Below are 25,396 nucleotides of genomic sequence, written 5' to 3' on the forward strand. Positions count from 1 at the left end.
GGAGACGCGGGTGGGAGGTTTTGGGGAGGGGACTGGTCATATAGAGAGGAGGAGGAAGGGAAGTTTTGGGGAGACGAGGATGGGAGGTTTTTTGGAGGAGGCGGGTAGTATGGGGGAGTCGAGGGCGGAACGTTTTGGGTTTGGCACGGGTGGTATGAGGTAGAGTTGCATGGGAGGTTTTGGGAAGAGGAGGAACAGTGGTTTTGGAAAGGAGTGGGATGGTGGTGTAGGGGAGAGGAGCGGGCGAGGACTGAGAGAGAGGTGGGTTTAAGGTGGTGAAGGAAGTTTGACGTTGGGGCTGGGGGTGTGTGGATGTTTTGGGGAAGAGGGTGGGAGTGGAAGTGTGGGTGAGAGGAGAGGTGGCAGTGAGTGTAAGAGAAGGGCTGGAGGTTGTTGGAGGTAGGAGGGTAGTGGAGTTGATGACACCCAGGAGAGAGAGGGTGAGGGCGGACAGCAGCAGTACAACGTCCCTGCTCTTCTGGATGTACCAACCCATCCTTTCTCCTGGGGAGGAAAAACATTCAGCAAAGAAACAGACAACAAACTGTCAGTATGATGTGTACTTCATATAGAACACATATACTGTACAGATTTACAGATGGCTGTTTGTCTTAGTCATTTAGAACTTATAGTCATTTAGAACTTTCATTCTACAGACATTTACTTGTTTCAAGTAGAGATTTGTATCATCTCACCAATCTTCCCACAAACATTTTTCAATCCCTTTCCCCATGTGCATAAATGAACCTCCTTGGCTAAAGGTTGTGGCCATGTCAGAATGCTGGCTATGGTAGCTGAGTGCCAGCCTCAAAGATGCCCACAAAGATGGCTGGCGCTGTATGGAAGAACTGCCATGGAATTGCCCTTTGGATAACCACTATCCCCTATCCCTATCCTGCCAAGCCTAACCCACAGATAGATATAACGACAAGGTAAAAGACAGACGACACGGTACCTGGACATCCCTTCACATCAGGCCTTCACCACAGCTCCTTGATCTGACGACACTCTTGATCCAAGGAAGACATCTTGGCTTTTAGAGAAATGACTTTTGCACCTCATCGGACCAGACTGAGAAGGTACTGCAAAAACAACCCTCTGGTATCCCAAACAGAGGAGACTAGACACATTTCCTACACAGACCAACTGGAGAGAGGAGAAAGCTGGGCAGAGCTGTGTACAAGGATGCACCCACCACTGCCTGTTTGCCTATCGAGAATGACTTGTTATGGTCGGGACCAGCCAAGTTTGTCTTGGAGCAAGAGAGGATGAGACACCATGGTGTGAGGTTGTGGAGCGTGTACTGTTTTAACCTCTGTAATGTAGCAAGTAGACTGGGACCGGGGGCAGGGGCTTGGCAGGAGTAAATAAGGATCGGTAAGGGGATGGGCTGGGGCAGCATATGGGGCTAAGGCTGGGTTATGTAGGTTAGGCAGGGGATGGGGATTGTGATAGATAATGAGATTGGTAAGGGGATCAGGAAGGGGATGAGCTGGGGCTGCATATGGGGTTGGGACTGAGATTGGGACTGGACAGAGTATCACAAACAGATGATGTATTTATAGCAGTATTTCCGAATGCCTTTATCATTCTGATTTGATTGCCTTTACACTGTGCTGATTCAAAGCCGCCGTAATGTAGAGGTGTCATAGGTCACAATCAACCGCACAGGGGTTCCGGAAATGAAACTGGGCTGGTTATCAAAACAGTGTAGCTGTGTAGGACTCTAAATCAATGAGACTTCCTGAACCTGACAGTCTGAGGAAGAGCTTATAACAATTGTAACGTTCTATTATCTGGTTCAGAGCACATTGTTTTGGTTATCTCCAGTATGCAGCTCAATGGGAACACTGGTTATCTGTGCAGCGTTCCACTCTGGCCAGACTAGTTGTCTATGCAGACCATCTCACACCTCAGTGACAGCAGAGAGGACTATTACATAATTGATCCTACATTGAATGTTGCTTAGAGACTCACTAGCAGAAACACTACTGTAGTCAGGGGCGTCTTCAGTGTTTGTGGAACAGACATGTTTTTCCTCCTAGGCCTCCAACACAACAATGTGATTCAGACACTGATGAATACATACTTCTTTCAGACATGGAAAGGGCAAGCTAGGAGAGGGTGGGAGGTATTGTAAGGTCTCTCTGCAGCTTACAGTACATTATTGTGAGGTCAAATATAAGGCAGACATACAGGCTGGAGAGTTCACATAGAGCTGAGAAACCATAATAAACCATAAATCCTCAGACAAAATGGCCAGGGCTTGAATGTAGAGTCTTGAATGTAGTACAAGTATTTAATTTAGTTAGTATAACATTAAATGATAGTAAAACAACAACACACTCATTTTGAAATGAAAAAGGGCTGTGTGGTTAAGAGCATTGTGCCAGTAACCGAAAGGTCGCTGGTTCTAATCCCCGAGCCGACTAGGTGAAAAATCTGTCGATGTGCCCTTAAGCAAGGCACTTACCCTAATTGCTCCTGTAAATCGCTCTGGCTAAGAGCGTCTGCTAAATTACTAAAATGTAATTATGATAGACTAAATTACATAGCACTGGCAGCACACCTCATGGTCTCTCTTTTCACACAATGAACTCTGTGACATATGACCTCTGACCTTGTAATACAGCCTTAATATGGGATTACAGTCATGGGGCTGGAGGGTGGTCGGTGGTGATGGTGATGGGGGAGGACACAGGCCAGCGCCACAGGCACAGGGTGCTGATGGGGGAGGACACAGGCCAGCGCCACAGGTACAGGGTGCTGATGGGGGAGGGGAGGGGAGGGGAGGGGAGGGGAGGGGGGGAGGTCAGAAATACAATTACATTGTATGATGTTAAAGAGCACATGTGTCAAACTCATTCCACGGAGGGCCGAGTGTCTGCGGGTTTTCGCTCCTCCCTTGGACTTGACTGATGAATTAAGGTCAGTAATTAGTAAAGAACTCCCCTCACCTGGTTGTCTAGGTCTTAATTGACAGGAAAAACAAAAACCCGCAGAAACTAGGCCCTCCATGGAATGAGTTTGACACCCCTGTTATAGAGGGTTAATGGATTATCCCACATATAGTACATTGTTGACATTGTCTTTTGAGAAGACAAAGTCAGGGAGAATTTGCATGTGAGTGACTTTCCAGAACATTTTCAAATCCAACCACAAGATGGTGCTTCTGATATTACATATGAATAGGGTTGTAGTGGCTAAATTGTCCAATATAATTGTCCCAATACAATTTCCATCCTAATGCTTTCGACCATAAAGGAGAGAGGTGAAATGTTAGTCTTGATGCAAACAAATCCAATGTCCAGAGTTTGATTCAAGTTGAAAAATAAGAATCAATTTATTTGTCGTTCTTCTTGTTACAAAAATGTAAAGAAAAATCAAACCAATTAATTCAATTCAAACTAAAGAAACAAACAACATGCATGGTTTGGTATGGTCAAAAGACTGTGTGCTGCCATTCCAGTCACTCCGAAGAAGTGAACGTCGATTAAGGAAGCCCCCAGCACCTCTCTGATTCAGAGGGGTTGGTTTAAATGTGGAAAACACATTTCAGTTGAATGCATTTAGTTGTACAACTGACTGGGTATCCCCCTTTCCTTTCCCTTTCCCAATAGGCCTTGGAGCCTGTAGACATTTGAACTGTGTTCCCCACACACATTAAGACATGTGGCAATCACACATTAAAATATACAATATAAGCCAGGGATGGGCAACTGGCGGCCCGCCACTTTTGTAGGCCTGAAGATCCATTTCCAAAAACGTACTGTTTAGCGTTAGAATAGTAGAATACACAAAGTGAAATTTCGAAATGTGGTTGTGCATCAGCAGTTTTTCTCTTGTTCTGTTATCACTGACAGTCATTCTATTAATCCATGTCAGGTAAATTAGTCTAGCCAGCTATCTAACCTTGTAGTAATCATGGTCTAATTACAGACCGTGGGCCTCCATTGATTTTGTTAGTACTCTCACTCAGATATCATATTAAAAACTGCAAACATGTCTCTCCACCCTATGGCAAAATGTGTAGAATTGCATGAAATAGTTATACAATTGTAAAATAGGGGGGGGGGGGGCAATAACATTTAACTTAGGGCCCCCAAAAGGCTAGGGCCGGCTCTGACTGCATGTGTGGGTATGCAGAACTGTGAGCCACTGCAGCCCCTCAGGATGAGTTCAGATTTCTTTGTGGCCCCCACCCCTATCAGAGTTGCCCATGCTCTGACAAGGTGGAACCTTTTTCTTATTTTTTCTTTCCAGTGCAATGATATTTTCACAGGTTTCTCTCTCAGCTTTTTCCTGTAGAAAAGTCCCTTTTATACCTTTTAGTATTACTTTGTGCAGTTGAATGAGTGAATGAGTGGATAAGGGAAAAAATAAGGGATATATTGTATGCTTTATTTCTGCCTAGGATATACTGCCCTCTTGTGGTAGAGTTATATTTCCTCTCTCTGATCGCTCTGTCTCTCTCTGATCTCTCTCCATTTCTCTCTGATCTCTCCATCTCTCCCTCTCTCTCGCTCTGATTTCTCTCTTCTCCCTGTCTCAGACTTACTCTCATTCTCTTGACCCCCTCCCCCCTCCCCCACACCTCTTTATTCCTTAAGTTACATAATCAATTATTTCTGTTCTGTGGCATTTGAGGAACTGACCGGGTTACTGCATTACATCCCCCTCACTTCCAATCTCTCTGTGTGTGAGGAGAGCACTGGTATGTTCTGTAGCTTTTATTAGGAACTGAGGCCATGGCAAGGGGAGCGAGTGTTTAAAGTTTCACGTATTTTTTTATTAGTCCTACATATGGGATGCACTTGGTACACACTACTAAATGCTTACTTGCAGGTTCCTTCTCGACAATGCAACAACAATAACACATAATAAAAGAAAGGAATACGAACAAAGTCAATGGCACAGTAGAATAGAATAAACATTTTAGCATAAGTGTAATACAGGAAGGCACAATTTATAATCTAATATGTACATGTGATTCAGGGATGGGGGCATTGGGTGGCGAGTGTTTAAATTGTGCAGTATTTAGCAATAATAATGAAAGAGTCTGGTAGCAGCAGTTGTGATGTGTGTGTAGCATTAATGTATGTGTGTGTGTGTGTGTGTGTGTGTGTGTGTGTGTGTGTGTGTGTGTGTGTGTGTGTGTGTGTGTGTGTGTGTGTGTGTGTGTGTGTGTGTGTGTGTGTGTGTGTGTGTGTGTGTTAGGGATGAATAGTGGGAACCAGGTTACAGAGATTTCCAGCCCAAACCCACTCCCTTTTCCCAGGACATTTCTCCCGCGATGCAGACAGCTGTATAGGTTCCCTAATATAGGAGTAGTAAAGGCCCAGTGCACTACTTTTATTAATATTGATTGCTGCAGCACCCTCAGCACCCCTACTTCCTGCGGATATGGGGTTATACATAAGCTTCTAACTTATAGCCTCTGTCTTTTGCACAATTTGCACCTGCGCTCCCCTGGCCTCTCTTCCTAAAAAAACGCTCCTAAGCTCTTGGAGTCCCTCACCCCTAAAAGAAGAAAAAACCTAGACTAGAATAGCTTGCTGGACATTTTTTTTTTAGTATTTCTTATACTAATAGACTATTTGTAGAGGGATGCAAACTCTTGTTTGCTGAATGTTAAATACAGCAGCCAACAATAGAACTCACGGGGAGTTTGAAAGAAGAGAGAACGTGTGATGGCGGTAGACTATAGCAGTTATTTATTCAGACCCATAACCATTCAATCTTCATGAAGAGAAGAGAAAGCCTTTTGCATCTTATTCTAGCCCTATATTATTCAAGTATGTCATTACAATGATGAAGATAAGGAAAACACAACTTATTTTATTTAACTGTTGAAAGCAAGGAAGGGATGAAGCAACAATCGAGAGAGAAAGGGGAACATTAGGTTAAAAAGTATTATTATTAAGTATATGTCAGCCGACTAATTATAAAAATGTAAAATAGGCCCTATTATATTTCAAAATTAAATTCCTAGCCTATAATTGTAACTTTGTAGGCAGCATGTCCTGCACCAGCAACGCTGTTCTCTCCCAGCTTCATGGTTTGAACGAGGAGCGTAATTCCAGTCCATATAATACAGTATAATACAATAGAGTAGAGTAATACAGTCCACAAAATTAGCCTATTGGAGCTTGTTTCATTTATTTACCCAAGAGAGGATAGCTATATCTATGGGCTTTTATGTTTGTCTGTCATGCATAATGTGCGGTAACATATAGCCTACTGTATATCATAGGCTATTTATTGGATAATGGCACAATCATTTGGGCTTTTTTGGGCTTGGGATCATAAAATGTCTTTAATGTAGGGATCATAAAATGTCTTTAATGTATGGCTCATCAGGCTCAGGTAGCATCAGACTTGACTCTTCATGCTGATCAAAGCTCTAATCAAATCCAGACATATTTATACAACGCCTCTGATTTTGGCGGGAAATACCAGGTTACCTGTGAGATTAGTGATTTATTCTCGGGGTGGAACATTTATAAAATACAGGGAAAATGTTCAACCCTAGTTTGTGTGTGTGTGTGTGGATGAGTGTACAGTATATCTGTGTGTGTGTGTGCTTGAGTGAGTGCATGTGTGCTAAGGTGCATGTGGTCTGTCCAGTTCAAGTGTTCAGCAGTCTGAGGGCTTGTAGATAGAAACTGTCTCTGAGACTTTTGGTATCAGACCTAATGATCCGATACCGTCTGCCCGATGGTAAGGGATTGAACTGATCGTGGCTGGGGTGTGTGGGGTCCTTGATGATGCTGCAGGCCTTCCTCACGCACCGTTTCGAGTAGGTGTCCTGGCTGTGATGCAACCGGTCAGGACACTCTTGATGGTGCAGCGGTAGTATTTGGGGAGGACCCAAGGTGGCATGCCGAATTTCTTCAGCCGCCTTACGCTTTGAACACACCAACTGTGTCGTTGCGCAAAATAGTATGCTGCATCATCTAGATATGTGTGCAACAAAAGTTCAACATTCACCTTCTGCTACCATTTCTGTCAACCCGTTTACACATACAGTTTGACGCATACGCATACGCTCGATAAATCAAACGTATGCACCACACAGAACGCACTGCAACTGCCTCTGCAACTCAATGCTGCAAGGCAAATGTAGCGTTCCATTGGAAATGAATGTACTTCTGGTGTACCAAAACGCAATGACACAGTCGGTGTGTTGGAAGCATTAGGAAGTAGAGACACTGTTGCACCCTCTTGACAAGAGTGGTGGTGTTGTTGGTCCATGTCAAGTCCTCGGTGATGTGGACGCCAAGGAAAATAAAGCTGCTGACTCTTTCTACTGCAGTCCCGTTGATGTGATTCAGCGCATCGTCCCTCCTCTGCTTCCTGAAGTCAACAATCAACTAATTTATTTTGTTGACGTTGAGGGAGAGGTTGTTTTCCTGGCACCACAATGCCAATTCACTTACCTCCTGCTTATAGGCTGACTCGTCATTGTTGGCTATCAGGCCTACAACGTGGTGTCGTCAGCACAGCCACGCAGTTGTGGTCAAAGAGGGAGTACAGCAGAGGGTTGCGGACACACCCCGGTTAACCAGGGGGCTCTGAGGTACCGGAAGAAAAAAGTGACAAACACAACGTAGCAGCGCAGCAGACAGAGTAAACAGCCATGTAGCCTACTATCTATGGTGGTGAAATGGACAGCACTCTCCAAGGTGCTGATTAATTCAAAGCATTTTAGACGTCACTGCAGAACATATACAGTAGTATGCCCACATACTCAAGTATAGCTGGGGGGCTTACACAAGTCCGAATTTCTTATAGCCTAATTTTCAAGACATCAATGTACAGCAACATTTTTAGATGTCACTGCAGAACACCTACCATATGCATTTGCACACATTCTCAGCTGTGGGGCTTACAAGACCCAAATGTCATATCATTTTCAAGACATCAATGTAGCAGTAGAACAAATATCCCAATATTGGAATATAACTTCAAATACAATAAATCAATGTAGGCTACAGCAGAACACACATATGAGAATATATAGGCTCCTGCCTATGTGATAATATGAAGCGTATATTCAGATTAACTTCACAGTACAGAACAAGTTTGTAAAGGAAAGATATGTTCCTACCTTAGTTTTCAAAAACTAAAAAAGCCCATGTGTTGTGATAATTGTGTTGTTTGCTCTATAACCTCTTAATTCATATGCCTTGCGACCGTGATATATAGGCCTAAAGGCAGAGACAATAAGAAGACACAGTGGCAGAATAAATTCAACCATACCTTTGTTTTATCACAAAACTAGATAGCAACCTCTGTCCAGTGAAGTCCACAAAGCGTATTGCATGTACAGTAACAGACAGTTACATGACCCACAGCATGGTCAAGCAAGTTAATGTTCCGACATTTTCGGACCACTGAATAACTATTGATTTACAACCACAGTGTTACTGCAAGTCACAAAGAAAACAGGAGCTGCCTCCACTATTCCAGCACCATTTCAACTTCAACATTTCAACATCATCCAATCACCTCTGCTTAGTCTAATACAGTGACAACTAAAAGATACCAAAAACAATTTAGTCCAATCAACGTAAGCTAAATATGATGTGGCTGTTCATGGTTCTGATTTCTGTGTGCGTGTGTGTGCATGCTCGTTCGAGCAAGTAGAAAAACATGTTGACTCACCCTACTTGTAGAGAAACGCCAATGCCATCCTCCTCTCTTTCATGTTGATGAAGCGGTCTATCACTCTATCATACAGTACACACTTTTTTTGATGTTGTCCTAGGCTACCTGGCTAAAATGCTTGCTCACAAGCCTAACTTCTATTCATGGGCAACGTTAGCTAGTTAACATTAGCCTTCTACATCTAGCTACATATTGAACTTCCATCCTTTCAGGCCAGGGGCACAACAATGTATGAATTAATGGTTGGATCAGAATCTGCATTATAATCATTGGCAAATTTGTTTTACTTTTTTTGTCAAGGGTGGCCATATTCTCGCTGGCTTCCCTTGCATTCAATGCTACGGGCGGCAACAATGTCATACTTGTTTGGACCAGACAGCATCAGATAGATGGCCTACACGTAGAGAGACAGAGGGGCGCTGTTTCGCTCGCTCGGATGCTTTCTCCTGTGAGATACATTCTGCCACTTGCGAATTGAAGGAAAATTATGAAACACAGAGAGATGAAAGATAAATTATTTGTATTTGTATTTATTTTATATTGGTATTTTTGGGGGGGAAGCCTGGCATCCATGAGTACATGCCACTCCTTGTAATGATGTTCAGAAGAAGGGCTGCAGTGTCAATATTTTTTGTTGTTGTTGTGTTAATTATAACCTTAGTGTCCTCTTTAGTCTTGTCTACAATGCTTGCTGACACTAAATGTGCCTTGGTTTGGACATGTTCCAAAAAAAAAATTCTGAGGGCTCTTTGTTGTTTTTTTACGTTGTTTTTACGTTGTTTTGTTACTCTTTTGCTAGTTTAATCTCTCCAGTCTATACCAATGCTCCCTACCTTTTTGCATGTTGCACAGCTCAGCCTTAAATTTTGCATGACAAGCCAGGTGTTATATATTTGCTTGTTCTTGAACTGAGCCTCCATCCAAATTGCACCTGCTCTGAGCACTTCGTCGGTGGATGCACCTTCGTCGCCCTCCAGAAAAACAGTCAGTATCTGGTGTGACCAACATTTGCCTCATGCAGCGCCACACATCTCCTTCGCATAGAGTTGATCAGGCTGTTGATTGTGGCCTGTGGAATGTTGTCCCACTCCTCTTCAATGGCTGTGTGAAGTTGCTGGATATTGGCGGAAACTGGAACATGCTGTCGTACACGTCGATCCAGAGCATGCCAAACATGCTCAATGGGTGACATGTCTTGTGAGTATGCAGGCCATGGAAGAACTGGGACATTTTCAGCTTCCAGGAATTGTGTGCAGATCCTTGCAACATGGGGCTGTGCATTATCATGCTGAAACATGACGTGATGGCAGCGGATAAATGGCACGACAATGGGCCTCAGGATCTCAGGAGAGAAATAAGCTTTTTGTGCATTGGAAATTTCTGGGATCTTTTATTTCAGCTCATGAAACATGGGACCAACACTTTACATGTTGCGTTTATATTTTTGTTCAGTATACATTTTTTATTTGGCTTTCCCAGGTTTCAAATTCAGTAGGGAGACGACTAGCCTAGGCTACGTGACGTGATTACGTAGGGACCTCTTCACTACCACCACTACCAAGACCTGTGTCAAGATCAGTTACTTACCCAACCGGCCCTCACCATAACCTATATGTACAAATAAGAGAGCAGGTCTGGAAGGATAGGATGATTACACAGTAGGATCCCCGCGCTTTTATGTGATGATTTTTCTGGGGGGCGGGAGAAATATCAAGGAGGCAGGCAACTTGATTTAACTCTGATCACTTTTATTAGAATGTTCACGGTGCAAACAGTGAAACAATTAATAAATCATGCCTCGAGAGGTACCGTACTGAACAGAGTGAAATCTGAGAGGTGCCGGATCCTGTTAATTTAAGCACTGTTGTTGCCGATCCTCACAGCCTGTGGTCTGCCCGTCAGGAAGTCCAGAATCCAGTTGCAGAGGGTGGTGTCCAGACCCAGGGCTCTGAGCTTGGTGTCAATCTGGGAGGGAACAATAATGTTGAATGCTGAACTGTAGTCAATGAACAGCATTCTCACATAGGTGTTCTTCTTGTCCAGATGTGTTACAGCCATGTCAATAGCGATGGAAATGGCATCTTCCGTGGATCTGTTGGAGTGGTAGGCAGATTGGAGTGGGTCCAGTGTGCCTGGCATGCTGGTCTTGATGTGGCCCATGACCAGCTTCTCGAAGCGCTTCCTGATGACCGGGGTGAGTGCGACGTGGCAATAGCAATTTGGGCATGTCACCTTGTTTTTCTTGGGCACTGGGATGATGTATGTGTGTGTGTGTGTGTTTGTGTGTGTGCTTGATCGCTGAGGCCAGGGTTGGCATTGTAGCTGGGTCTGTGGTGCCTCCATCTCTCACAACGTTCACTCCTGGGGCTGCTTTCTCTCTGTGTGAGTTTTCTGTAACTCTTCTTGGGGCATTAAGTTGTTACAGAACACTCTGTGAGGAGGACAAGTGGTTGTACTTCAATCAAGTGGAAGGGTGATGAGCTTCCCCTGAACTACAAAGGTGAAGGGTCAAGTATCATGAACAGGCATGGAGTTTCAGGCATGGATGGGGCTCCATGCCTGAAGTTTGAACATTCACATTACTCTGTTACTGGCACAGCCTGGTCAGTTCAGTCTTTATAAATATCACAAGATGCCTCAACTCAAGTTGATTGGGAGTGAACCTTGGAAGACCTCTTGTCCATCTAACTTCCCAGGACTTGTCTCCAACAGAAAGTGATTCCTTCAAATCATATTATGTCATCTAATCCTAGAGGGGAATTACAGAGTGAGTTTCCAGAGCACAGAAAACATTCTCAGTGTTGTGTGTATACAGTTCGGTAGCCTGGTCCCATCTGTATGCTCTGCTTTTGCCAACTATTCTGACAACAATTGCATGCATGCCACCAATGTTCAGAGGAGCTGGTTAAAACACATACAGATCTGGGATCAGGATAATGGGCCACAGCCCTGACTCATCAGTCATCATCAGACAGAGCATACTGTATTTTATCATCTAACCTGACCTAGATCTAGTCCCCAAAAAGTCTTTATGTAAACATCTCTCTCATTTGGTGACATACTCTTAAGATCCTTGTGATCCCCATACCAAAGAATGGTAAGAATATACATACCAGATCATTCTAAACATTTGAAACATTCTATGAATGTATGGTTAAGAATGTGTATTTGCATACATACTGTATGTACATGTGTTGGTATGTGTCTCCAAATCATAAAACCATAAAACATCCAATGATTTAGAAAAAGCACAAAAGCCGGTGTCTGAATGTTGACAGCCAAGCTGCCTTATTACACACACATCTCTGTCCTTAATTTGATCCAGCTGTAATTCTTGAGTGCAAGGCAGGCAGCATACCAGGAAGAGCAGTCATCAGCAGCACCGACTGTAGGCAGAAGGCACTAACCCTCAACACATCACTGTGGATAGAAAACCTTTTTGCTCAGCTCAGTCCCAACCACAGGGAAACACAGAGGTACTGTAGGTACTGTAGGCAGACCTCAGAACACTGAGAACTACTCAGAAACCCAAGGTTACCTCAGTAACACTCCGTTCTCTGGGTTGGTTTGTGTTTCATTGGCTTTACCACCATTACCCTTTAGATACAATTCAACAGAGCTGTCATTGTATGTAAGTGAGCAGTTAGCCTTGTCCTCTTCATCATGGTCATTATCGTCATCATCATCGTTATAATCATGATCATCATCGTCATCATTATCATCATCGTTATCATCATGATCATCATCGTCATCATTATCATCATCATCGTTATCATCATGATCATCATCGTCATTTCCTATACACTCTAAAGGAGCATTGAGTACAACATTCTTCTCCTTGACAACCTCCATTCTCTCTGTCGGCATGTTTACTGATAAAGACTCCTGTGCTGACATGCCGTGAGCCTCTCTCTCTCTTTATCTCACTGACCCATATTGAGCCCTCTGTTCTTAGTGACTGGTTCCACAGGTTTTTTCAGTCTGCTTCAGTGAGCCACTCAGCAGAACCAGCCTATGTATTATTTTACGGCAACTAACCATTTCTGATGTACTTTTCATCTTCTGGTTCCGTTCCTCTCTGTTGCCTCACTACACAACCATTCTGAGCCTGAGGGAGTGGCCAGAGTCCACTGTCATGACATAGACTCAGAAAAACAATAAAGGAATATTGTCCTGATGCTCTCATCAGGCGTGCGTGTGTGTGTGCGTCCGCATGTGTGTGTGTGTGCGCGTGCGTGCGCATGTGTGTGTGTGTGTTAATCACTCTGTTAGAGGCTGGGGAGCCGAGGCTCTGCATCTCTACCCCCTCGGGCTCCATGATAAAATATGCAGCAAGAAACTTGCATGCTGCTCTCGTAGGCCTACTTAGGCTTTGCTTCATTATTAAGTGAATATTAAAGCAAAATACAACTGTGAAAACAGAAAACATATGTTGATGTGTGTTGGGTACTGTACTGTCTGAGTTGAAAAGGCCAAAACAATTGCTGACACAATCGGTTAATGTGTAAGACATCATAGTGAACCGTGCCACGACTGTACACAGTGATTTATTCCAGCCCTGCCCCCTATTGGCCCCAAGGGAAAGGGGAAGGAAAGGGAATACCCAGTCAGTTGCACAACTAAATGCATTCAACCGAAATGTGTTTTCCACATTTAACCCAACCCCTCTGAATCAGAGAGGTGCTGGGTGCTGCCTTAATTGAAGTCCACGTCATTGGCGCCCGGGGAGCAGTTGTTGTTGAGCAGCAGCCTTGCTCAAGGGCAGAGCGGCAGATTTCTCCCAATTTCTATTTTTTTCTATTATATAATCCTAGTATTTTATTGCAATAAAATAACAAGGCCTACATAGCAAAGAACATGAATAATAAATAATGATGTATTTAATATTTAGAATTAATTATCCATGTAAAAATAATCAGCTGCTATCTAATTCTGTCCTCCTGTCCATATTATATGGCCCATTAGCCATAACTGTAGCCACGGAAGTTCAAGGCCGACCGGGGTACTGCAGGCATTGTTTGCAGAAAACAGGATCCCCTATTATAGTGGATGGAAAAATGTCAATCTTGGTGGTTAATCTTCGTGTAAGTTAAAAAAAAAATTGAAGTCAATCATGTTACCAATAATTGCTTCTAATACACCAGATATATGTCCTTGACTGATTATTTTAAAATCGCACAGACAAAGTTATAAGGATCAACTTAAACAGGAAGCACCCGTGGTAAGGACTAATCAATGTTGGTCTGACCAATCGGAATCTATGCTTTAAGATTGTTTTGATCACGCGGACTGGGAAAAGTTCCGGGTCGCCTCTGAGAATAGTATCTACGTATGCACTGACTCGGTGACTGGGTTCATCAGGAAGTACACAGAAGATATTGTTCCCACTGTGACGATTAGAATTTATCCAAACCAAAAACCATGGATAGATGGCAGCATTCGTGCAAAACTGAAAGTGCGAACCATCGCATTTAACTATGGAAAGGTGACTGGGAACATGGATGTGTACAAACAGACCAGCTATGACCTCTGTAAGGTCATCAAAGAGGCAAAATGACAGTACAGGGAAAAATTGGAGTCGCAATTCAACGGCTCAGATATGAGACGTATGTGGAAGGGACTCTAGACAATCACAGATTATAAAGGGAAAGCCAGCCACATCGCGGACACCAATTCCTCGCTCCTGGATAAGCTGAACACCTTCTTCAACTGCTTCAAGAAAAACAACATCGAGCCACCGACGCGGGCCCCTTCCGCTCATGAGGACTGTGTGCTCTCGTTCTCTGTGTCCGACGTGAGTAAGTCATTTAAGTGTGTTAACCCTCGGAAGGCTGCCGGCCCAGACGGCATCCCAAGCCGCGTCCTCAGAGCATGTGTAAACCAGCTGGCTGGAGTGTTTACGGACATATTAAATCTGTCAGTCTGTCTCCCAGTCTGTTATCCCCACTTGCTTCAAGATGTCCACAATTGCTCCAGTACCCAAGAAGCGAAGGTAACTGAACTAAATGACTATCACCCCATAGCACTCACTTCTGTCATCATGAAGTGTTTTAAGAGGGTAGTTAAGGACCATATCACCTCCACCTTACCCGACAACCTAGACCCACTACAATTCGCATACCGCCCCAACAGATCCACGGTTGGCGCAATCGCCATTGCACTGCACACTGCCCTATCCCACCTGGACAAGAGAAATACCTATGTAATAATGCTGTTCATCGACTACAGCCCAGCCTTCAACACCATAGTGCCCTCCAAGCTCATCACTAAGCTCAGGGCCCTGGGTCTGAACCCCTCCCTGTACAACTGGGTCCTGGACTTCCTGACGGCCGACCCCAAGTGGTGAAGGTAGGTAACAACACCTCAGCCACGCTGACCCCACAGGGGTGCATGCTCAGCCACCTCCTGTACTCCCTGTTCACCCATGACTGCATGGCGACGCATGTCTCCAACTCAATTATCAAGTTTGCTGACAACACAACAGCGGTAGGCCTGATTACCAACAATGATGAGACCGCCTACAGGGAGGAGGTGAGAGCCCTCGCGGAGGGGTGCCAGGAATATAACCTCTTCATAAAAGGTCAACAAAACAAAGGAGCTGATCGTGGACTACAGGAGACAGCAGAGAGAGCATGCCCCAAATCCACATCGGTGGGGCCGCAGAGCAGAGGGTCAAAAGCTTCAAGTTCCTCGGTGTGCACATCACTGTCGACCTGAAATGGTCCCTTCACACTGACAGTGTGGTGAAGAAGGCACAACAGCACCTCTTCAACCTCAGGAGTTTGACACATATGATTTAGAATTACAGGTGCATCAAAGCTGGGACTGAGAGACTGATAAACAGCTTCTATCTCCAGGCCATCAGACTGTTAAACAGTCACCACTAGCCGGTCTCCGCCCAGTACCCTACCTTAGTCACTGTTACTAGCCGGCTACCACCCGGTACTCTACCCTGCACCGAGACTGCATTGCCCTAAGTACATAGAGTCATTGAACACTGGTCACTTTAATAATGTTTACATACCGTTTTACCCACTTTATATGCATATACTGTATTTTAGTCATGGCTCATCCTATAGAACTACTGCTGTACACACCTTTTCTATTCATATACTGTCCATACTGTCTGTACACGCCATTATATACACTGAATATACAAAACATTAAGAACACCTGCTCTTTCATGACATAGATTGACCAGGTAAAAGCTATGATCCCTTATTGATTTCACTAGTTAAATCCACTTCAATCAGTGTAAATGAAGGGGAGGAGACAGGTTAAAGAAGGATTTCTAAGCCTTGAGACAATTGAGACATGGATTATGTATGTGTGGCATTCATAGGGTGAATGGGCAAGACAAAAGTGCCTTTTAACTGGGTATGGTAGGAGGTAGGGTTGCACGATATTGGAAATAACTGACATTGCGATATTTTGTTTTTCTGCGATATATATTGCGATATGAAAAAAAACAGGATGTATGTATGATCCTCTGGGGAAAATGCAGTTTGCAAACAGCGACTTTTCAGGTGGAAGTCCTCGTTAATAAAGTGTATGGTCAGATTTATGTAGGGCTCCGCTGTCCGGCTGGACCACAAGTCCGTTGTTGCTGTATAATATTCCACTTGTGACAGCTCTGTTTCAACTTGTGCCTTGCATTTCTCGTACAACTCTGGGATGGCAACTTGAGAAAAATAGTTGCGTGATGGCATTACATACCGCTTGTCAAGCGACCGGATCATGTTTTTAAAACCCTCTTTGGTAACCGTGTTAATTGGTACCATGTCTTTGGCGACGTGAAATGTTATTGAATCTGTGATTTCTCTCTGCCGTTTGGAACCTTTCTCGTATGGTGTAATACTGGCAAAGGCATCCGAAATAGATTTTTGCTTTGGAGGGCATTGAGATGCTTTGCACTCGTCATACGAAGATTTGTGGTGCCGCCTTAAATGATCGAACAAATTGGTCGTGTTGCCTCGTGTTGTGGCAACAATTGCAAGGCACTCTCGACAAAGTACCTGTTTTTGGTCAACATCATCCTGTCTGTAGCCAAAATATTTGCATATAATTGATGATGCATTTCTTTTTGCAACCAAATTCTCAATTTCTGTCTTTTTTGCCTGTTCCTCGCTCATCATTTCGTCACGCGCAAGCAGAGCCTGCATGTCAACCACGTGCAACAATGAACTCTGTGTTTAACATAATAATAATAATATTAAACTGTGTATCCAATAACCCATAAATCTGAGTAAATTACGTTATATCAGACAGATATAATGCTAGTTTAACATTTTTTAAAAATACATATATTGTAGACTGATATATATGTACCTTACTATTCTGAGGGCGAAAGGGTTGGGTGCAACTCAATATTAGGAAGGTGTTCCTAATGTTTTGTATAGTCAGTGTATAGCCTATTTATTTATATTCTGGACTCTGACATTGCTCGTTCTGATATTTCTTTCTTTTAACTTTTCAATTATGTGCGTATTGTTGTCCAGTTATTATTACTGCACTGTTGGAGCTAGAAACACCAGCATTTTGCTGCACCTGTGATAACATCTGCAAATCTGTGTCAATAAACTTTGATGTGATTTGATTTGTCCAGTCATATATACAGTCATTGGGCCTAGGCCTACCGCACCATAGCCTCATCTCCTACTTATCCTCATGATAATGCTGTGTTCCGTTGGTAGTCTGAACTAGGAAACTCAGAATTTTCCGACTTGATAACTGGTGGAATGCGGCATGTGTACAACTAGTTAGCAAGTCGGAAATGTCCGTGTTTCCTAGTTCAGACTAGTACATGAATGCAGCATAAATAACTAGCATCAATTTGGCAACCTACGCTTTCTGTCTCTGCTCCGTTTTGCACAGGTCCACTTCGATGCATTCCAGGATAAGCACAGATAAAACAATGAGCCAGATATTTCACCGGATGTATAAATGTGAAGCATCCGGTTGGCGTTTCCTTTCGCTACCAAATATGGTAATGAGAGGAAGCCCAGTGGCCGGCAGCGGGAGATTTGGGCGATATTCTGCTAATTTTCTCATCGATTAAAAATGTTGAACTCCATACAGTTTTCTGTTTCCAAAACCAGAATCTGTAATAAACAGAGTGGACTGCGTTTTGTAGACTATCCTTTGCCAAGGTTTCAAAAAATTGCGTTGTTTAGAAGGAGTGCAAGGTTCGAATATAGTTATTGCACATACGCACTTCACATAGTAGGCGTTCCCTAACGGAAATATGTAAATAAATGCTAGAACGCGCCAATAGGATCTCACCAGTTCGTGCTTGCTTCTCCAAACGTCCTTACTTGTTCTGCCCACTAAGATTAATTTGCTCCCATTTCAAATGACAGGCTCTGGTCTATCTTGGGTTAGTTATAAGAGTCTTTGGTATAAACATAGGCGGATTGGATCGTACCATTCTCTCAAAAAATATTTTAATTGCGCTTCTTTTTACGTATTTTCATTTAATTTCATTGTGTCATAAATGTTGTGTAACATAACCATTTAATGCTCACAAGATGATCTAGTCGTGCATTTCAAAAATGCGCACTCCCCCCGTTACGTGTTTGGTTTAGTCCCACAGACTGCCATGTTGGATTGAGCCAAAGATCTCCTGCTGCTCGCGCTGGAGTTCCGATGAAAGTTAGGATCTATCATCTTCAAGACGTTGCAGGAATGTTCTCATAATTTGGATAGAAGGAGGACCTTGCGTTGTGTTTGGAACCAACGGGGATATTAGCATACTAAAGCTGTTTCTATCGGGTCGTGAACAGACGTGCATCGATGTGAGGGTCCGGTTGCAGGCCACCGGAGATCAATGACTGTTTGTTTGGGTTTCATACAACGACGAATCGGAATCAAAACACACCTTTTGGTTGATTGTCAATAATGAGTGGCCATCTGCCGCAACGGCGGCCCGCTAACAGTGGATCCATACTGCTAACCCCACAAGAGAACGACTGTCTCTTCAATTACCTTGGCAGGAAATGCACCGTAAGTTTATCAGTTGTTATACTTTGTTGACTAATTGCTCGTGGATGATGTTTACCCGTTTCAGGATGAACTGAAACCTGTGTAATTGATGCCTCAATATGTTTGATATGATAACAACCGAAGGAAAACACTGACGGTCCTTCCCTTTGCTTCTTTGGCTAGACTGGTGGAACAGGGGTAGGGAAACGGGAATGTTGATATCCCGGGACACAGTGACATTTGGGCGGTAGAAAGTTTCAGTCAGGCCCCGAGGCCTCTAGTGTTCCCCTGACACACCTGCATAACATGGAAAAACCCAGAAGAGCCAACTACTGTTACCAAGAATGTGCTGTTCGGTTTTTTGTTGGCCTAGACCAGGGCCAGTGTTTGGATCTGGTAAACTCATCAACCTGGCCACGAATTATTATTCGTACTAACATTGCATAATGCCTTGGCTGATTTTGGAAGTAGCCTGTGTGTTCAGAACAATTTGTCTGGCATACTACCACACTTGGCATGCATTGTTCTGTTGTCCACACAATGCTTTCTCATAGGCAATCACATAATTCAATTCAGTTGATTGTTCTCCTCGGTTTTTGAGATGCAGCAATCAGTGAAGAATGTGACCAATGTAGCATTACAATGTATCTCTGTGGCAAATTAACTCTGATGTGCAGGGGCGCTATTTAATGTGACGGCCTGAAAATTATATTATATAACGCGTTTTGTTATCAGTTGACACTGCCAGGAAGTTATATTTCAATAGAAACAATGTGTCCTCTTGAAACATTATCTGCATTGTTTGCATCCTTTAACCTCTGTATTTAATTTGGTGTAATGTACAATAGAATTGTATTGCCCTACACGTATGTCAACAAAATAGGTTTACTGTATCTATTCACTGGTTTTACACCCCATTGTGTCAACTTGATCTATGTCAGTAAACTACCCGCCTAGCCTTGGGTGGTAGGCTCCTCTTCATCTGATGACAATTCAGAGAGAGAATGCACCCACCACTTTTATTTCACTCTCCATAGAGGTATGTGCTACTTGTAAACACCAGGTTGGTTGATGCAATTGGATGCCATTTAATGTTGTTAATCAGTGCATCAGGCATGTGGTTTAATCAGATTTCCTCATGGATATGGGTCAGGTTGTGTTGCGTAATGCTTGAACCTAAGTTTGGCTTCTTGGCAAGTTGGCAGGTTTCTGCCCAGTGTGAAGTCGGATACTGCTCGCACACATTCCCTACAGTGGTTGAGCCTACAGTTTCACTAGAGTAGACGAGTTGATAGTTTTGTCTCGCTAGTAACTTTCACATGCCACATTACCACACCCTTTGTTACTTCCCCAGATCACCTGGCTTTGAGTCATGTCACCTTTGTCATGTTCACAAAGTAGGCTAAGATGGTGTTAAGGAAGTAGACTTATCTTTCTTTCTCACGTGGTGGGCCAGAAGAGTCCCGCCTCCTACCTGTCAGTCACAGTCATACCTGTCCCAGGTGTGTCTCTGCACCTGTGTTGTACACCTGTATAAACAGCCAATGATGTCGTTCCACAGACATCCAGGCCATGTCACTCAGCATGTGACACAGCCCATGCAGTTGCGTGAGAAACATTCCTGCCTCTCTCTCCTCATGAAAAAATATTGTTAAAATCTCTGAGGAGTGAGTGATTGCTTGTTATGTAATGGTCTCATATAGCTAGAGAAGAAAATGTAGGAATTCGTCGTCACTGCTGCTGTCTTTTCTCTTCCTCCACAGAGAACTCAAGCCCTTTGCTTCTGTGTTTAACCTTTTGTTTATTCCAGTGGTTAAAGGCCAGTAATGTTATTCTAGCTGTTAGCCAGAAGCTACGGTCTCTAATAGCCTGTTGAGACATGGCTGTTATTTGCTAGTCGGAATTGGAGCGGTGTCAGTGGATCTCAGCTCAGGGTCTGTGTCTCTCTCTCTTTCTTTCTCTCTCTCCTCGCTTTCTCTCTCTCTCTCCTCTCTTTCTCTCTCTCTCCTTGCTTTCTCTCTCTTTCCTCTCTTTCAGTCAGTCATACATACAAACCTTGAGCAGCACACTCTGAAACGCAGGCCCTGCCAAATGATGAATCACACGTGAGAGGTCCAACCTGTGCTGCTGGGGTTTCACTGACATTCAACTCATCGGTATTCCTGCTGCTTCACTTTTTACTATCAGCACCTGGCTAGAGGTGGAAGCTATCCAATTCATGTTTGTGTGTGTGAGTGAGTGAGACAGAGATGCAGAGACTGCCTGATCAGCAGTCCTCTCCAGCAGGAAGTGCGGTGGTCGACCTCCTCCAGTATTTTGTGCTGGAGTGGCAAAAACGTGCCTTTTGATCTTAACCTCATTTTCTCCTTCCCAAGCTCTTCCCTGTTCCCTCTCTTTCCCCACCTCAGCCTCCCCTTACCACCCCTACTCTGGGCCTCTGCCTCCCAATACCAGTCTCTGTATTTCCTACAACTCTCCAGTCTTTACTCCTTCCCAATTCCATTCTGACTCCCCAATCTCCCCCCCCCCCCCCCCTTTCTTCCCAACCCCAGCCATTCCTACCCAATCCCAATTTTTAGGCTACATGGGAAATAATGTCAGGACATGGATGAATGATGCACAGTTACAGTACATTCGTCATCCTGTTTGTTTGTTTTCCCTGTGAGCCCTCTACAGTCCCGCTGGCTATAGTGTGTAGTAGCACCAGCAGCCTGGAGAGTGGTGCCGTGGCGAGCTTTGATGATGTCACTGGGACTGGGTGCTTCCTGTGGCTAGCGGGGCTGTTTCAGGCTGGCACTGGTGATCAGAGCTGGAGAGGCTGATCGATGATACAGTTCAGCTCTCTGTGACCTCACTGCCTTAGCCCTGTTGTGAGCACAGCCAGCTATATGAGCACAGACAGATATTGCTTTCTTTGAAATGTAGGCTAGGCTAGAAAGCTTCATGTCTCCAGACACTGCACAACCCTTACCCATCTGTGTGTAGTTAGCTACTAGGCCTTCTAGTCAACTTGGTTTACCACTTTCTGCATTGGTCTGCCTTTCATCTGCAGGGTAATGGGCCTGAACCCCTCTGCGAGGAGGCTAGTAAACTTGGGGAAGAACTTGGGTCCGGTTTCCCAAAAGCATTTTAAGGCTAAGTTCATCATTAGAACCTTCGTAGGAGCATCGGTAAATCTCTGTGCTGTTTCCCAAAACCATTGTTACTAAAGTTGCACTTGAAAACGCTCATTATTTACCGACTGCCTCAGACCACTCGTAAAACAGCTAAGTGTGTCGTTAGCTGATTTTTTACCCTTCTGCATCACTTTATTCACAGAAGATCTCTGCTAAACATAGAATCAAGATGTTTATCTGTCTGACTGTGACCAACCATAACTTCAGAACAAAGTGGACTACAAATAGGCCTACAAACTTGCCAAAATCTTTGCAAGTGTTACAAACAAGTGAAGGATAAAAAGCTTTAAATGAAACCCAAGATGACGGCATTAAAATATACTTTTGGTCATGTATGTGGACACCTGCTCGTCGAACAGCTCAGTCCACAATCATGAGCATTAATATGGAGGTGGTCGTCCCTTTGCTGCTATAACAGCCTCCACTCTTCTGGGAAGATGTTGGAACATTGCTGCTGGAAATTGCTTCCATTCAGCCACAAGCATTATTGAGGTCGGGCACTGATGTTGGGCGATTGGACCTGGCTCGAGTTGGTGTTCTAATTCATCCCAAAGGTGTTAGATGGGGTCGAGGTCAGGGCTCTGTGCAGGCCAGTCAAGTTCTTCCACACCGATCTCGACAAACCATTTCTGTATGGACCTCGCTTTGTGCATGAGGGTATTGTCATCCTGAAACAGGAAAGGGCCTTCCCCAAACTGTTGCCATAAAGTTGGAAGCACAGAATTGTCTAGAATGTCATTGTATGGTGTAGCGTTAAGATTTCCCTTCACTGGAACTAAGGGGCCTAGCCCAAATCATGAAAAACAGCCCCAGACCATTAATCCTCCTCCACTTAACTTTAGTTGGCACTATGCATTGGGGCAGGTGGTGTTCTCCTGGCATCCGCCAAACCCAGATTAGTCCAATGGTGGCGTCCAATGGTGGCGAGCTTTACACCACTCCAGCCAACGCTTGACATTGCGCATGGTGATCTTAAGCTTGTGTACGGCTGCTCGGCCATGGAAACCCATTGCATGAAGCTCCCGACTAATAGTTTATTGTGCCGACGTTGCTTCCAGAGGTAGTTTGGAACTCTGTAGTGAGTGTTGCAACCGATGACAGACGATTTTTACGTGCTACATGCTTCGGCACTTGGCGGTCCCGTTCTGTAAACTTGTGTGGACTACCACTTCGCGGCTGTGCCATTGTTGCTCCTAGACATTTCCACTTCACAATAACAGCATGTACAGTTGACCGGCGCAGCTCTGGCAGGGCAGGAATTTGACAAACTGACTTGTTGGAAAGGTGCCATCCTATGACGGTGCCACGTTGAAAGTCACTGAACTCTTCAGTAAGGCCGTTCTACTACCATTGTTTGTCTATGGAGATTGCATGGTGGTGTGCTCGATTTTATACACCTGTCAGCAATGGGTGTGGCTAAAATTGCTGAATCATTAATTTGAATACATAGTGTAAATAGGCAACGTGTATATATTTTAATCATATTAAAATACATTTTCAGTGAAATTGTATTTGTCACATGCTTCGTAAACAACAATGCAGAGTTGAAGATAAAATAAAAATTGTGACGAGGAATAAATACACAGTGAATAATAATAAAGGGTAAAAATAACATGGCTATATACAGGGACTACCAGTACAGAGTCGAATGCAGTGGTATGAGGTAATTGAGGTTGCTATGTACATTAAGTGCCTTCAGAAAGTATTCACACCCTTTGACTTTATCCACATTTTGTTACAGCCTGAATTTAAAATGGATTAGGCCTAAATTGACTTTTTTTTTTTTTTCACTGGCCTACACACAATAACCCAATAATGTCAAAGTGAAATTATGTTTTAAAATGTCTAAGTATTCAACCCCTTTGTTATGGCAAGCCAAAATAAGTACAGGAGTAAATATTTGCTTAACAAGTCTCGTAATAAGTTGAATGGACTCACTCTGTGTGAAATAATAGTGTTTAACATGATTTTTGAATGACTACCTCATCCCTGTACCCCACACATACACTTATCTGTAAGGTCCCTCAGTCTAGCAGTGAATTACAAACACAGATTCAACCACAAAGACCAGGGAGGTTTTCCAATGCCTTGCAAAGAAGGGCACCTATTGGTAGATGTGTAAAAATAAAAAAGCAGACATTGAATATCCCTTTGAGCATGATGAAGTTATTAATTACACTTTGGATGGTGTGTCAATACAACCAGTCACTACAAAGATTCAGGCATCCTTCCTATCTCAGTTGCCTGAGAGGAAAGAAACCGCTCAGGGATTTCACCATGAGGCCAATGGTGACTTTAAAACAGGTGCAGTGTTTAATGGCTGTGATAGGAGAAAACTGAGGATGAATCAACAACATTGAAGTTACTCCACAATACTAACCTAATTGATGGAGTGAAAAGAAGGAAGCCTGTACATAATATTAATATTCCAAAACATCCTGTTTGAAACAAGTCACTAAAGTAATACTGCAAAAAATGTGGCAAAGCAATTAACTTTTTGTCCAGAATACAGTGTTATGTTTGGGGCAAATCCAAAACAACACTTTACTGAGTACCACTCTCCATATTTTCAAGCAAAGTGGTGGCTGCATCATGTTATGGGTATGCTTGTAATCGTTAAGGACTAGGGAGGTTTTTTAGGATAAAGGGAAATGGAATAGAGCTAAGCACAGGCAAAATCCTAGAGAAAAACCTGTTCCAGTCTGCTTTCCACCAGACACTGGGAGATGAATTCACCTTTCAGCAGGACAATAACCTAAAACACAAGGCCACATCTACACTGGAGTTGCTTACCAAGAAGACGATGAATGTTCCTGAGTGGCAGAGTTACAGTTTTGACTTAAATCTACTTGAAAATCTATGGCAAGACCTGAAAATGTTTGTCTAGCAATGATCAACAACCAATTTGACAGAGATGAAGAATTTTGAAAATAATAATGGGCAAATGTTGCACAATCCAGGTGTGGAAAGCTCTTAGAGACTTACCCAGAAAGACTCACAGCTGTAATCGCTGCCAAAGGTGCTTCTACAAAGTATAGACTCAGGGGTGTGAATACTTATGTATAATATAGAATTTTGTGTTCAATACAATTGCAAAAATGTCTAAAAGCATGTTATGTGTGTGTTGGGGTTTAAGTATGTGTGAGTTTGTGGGTAGAGTCCAGTGTGTGTGTGCATGGGCAGTGCAAGAGAGTTGGTTCAAAAAAGGGTCAATGCAGGTAGTCCAGGTAGCCATTTGATCAGCTATTTAGCAGCCTTGTTCAGCGGTTTTATGGCTGGTGGTAGAAGCTGTTCACTTGGTGCACTGGTACTGTTTGCCATGCGGTAACAGAGAGAACAGTCTATGGCTTGGGTGGCTGTAGCCTTTGACAGTTTTTAGCGCCTTCCTCTTTCACCGCCTGGTATAGAGGTACTGGGTGGCAGGGAGCTCGGCCCCAGTGAGGTACTGGGTGCCTTGCAGTTGCCGTACCAAGCGGTGACGCAACCAGTCAAGATGCTCTCAATGGTGCAGCTGTATAACTTTTTGAGGATCTGAGGGCCCATGCCCATGTTAATTCCTTAGTAATGTG

At 43.7% G+C, this 25,396-nt stretch overlaps 1 protein-coding gene across 2 annotated transcripts in view; it reads left to right on the forward strand.

Moving 5' to 3' along the window:
- Nucleotides 1-18,268: 18,268 nt before the first annotated feature.
- Nucleotides 18,269-25,396, forward strand: part of LOC311140142 (actin nucleation-promoting factor WASL-like) — a 28,128-nt gene continuing 21,000 nt past the window's right edge. The window contains exon 1 of one of the 2 annotated variants that reach the window (XM_084175084.1): nt 18,269-18,672. In XM_084175084.1, the coding sequence (XP_084031210.1) occupies nt 18,568-18,672 (105 nt within the window). In that variant the 5' untranslated portion in view covers nt 18,269-18,567. The remainder of the gene's footprint in view (nt 18,673-25,396) is intronic. The other variant, XM_084175083.1, reaches the window with a different exon arrangement.

The sequence above is a fragment of the Coregonus lavaretus genome, assembly GCF_964263955.1.
Source record: "Coregonus lavaretus genome assembly, chromosome: 13".
Taxonomy (NCBI): domain Eukaryota; kingdom Metazoa; phylum Chordata; class Actinopteri; order Salmoniformes; family Salmonidae; genus Coregonus; species Coregonus lavaretus.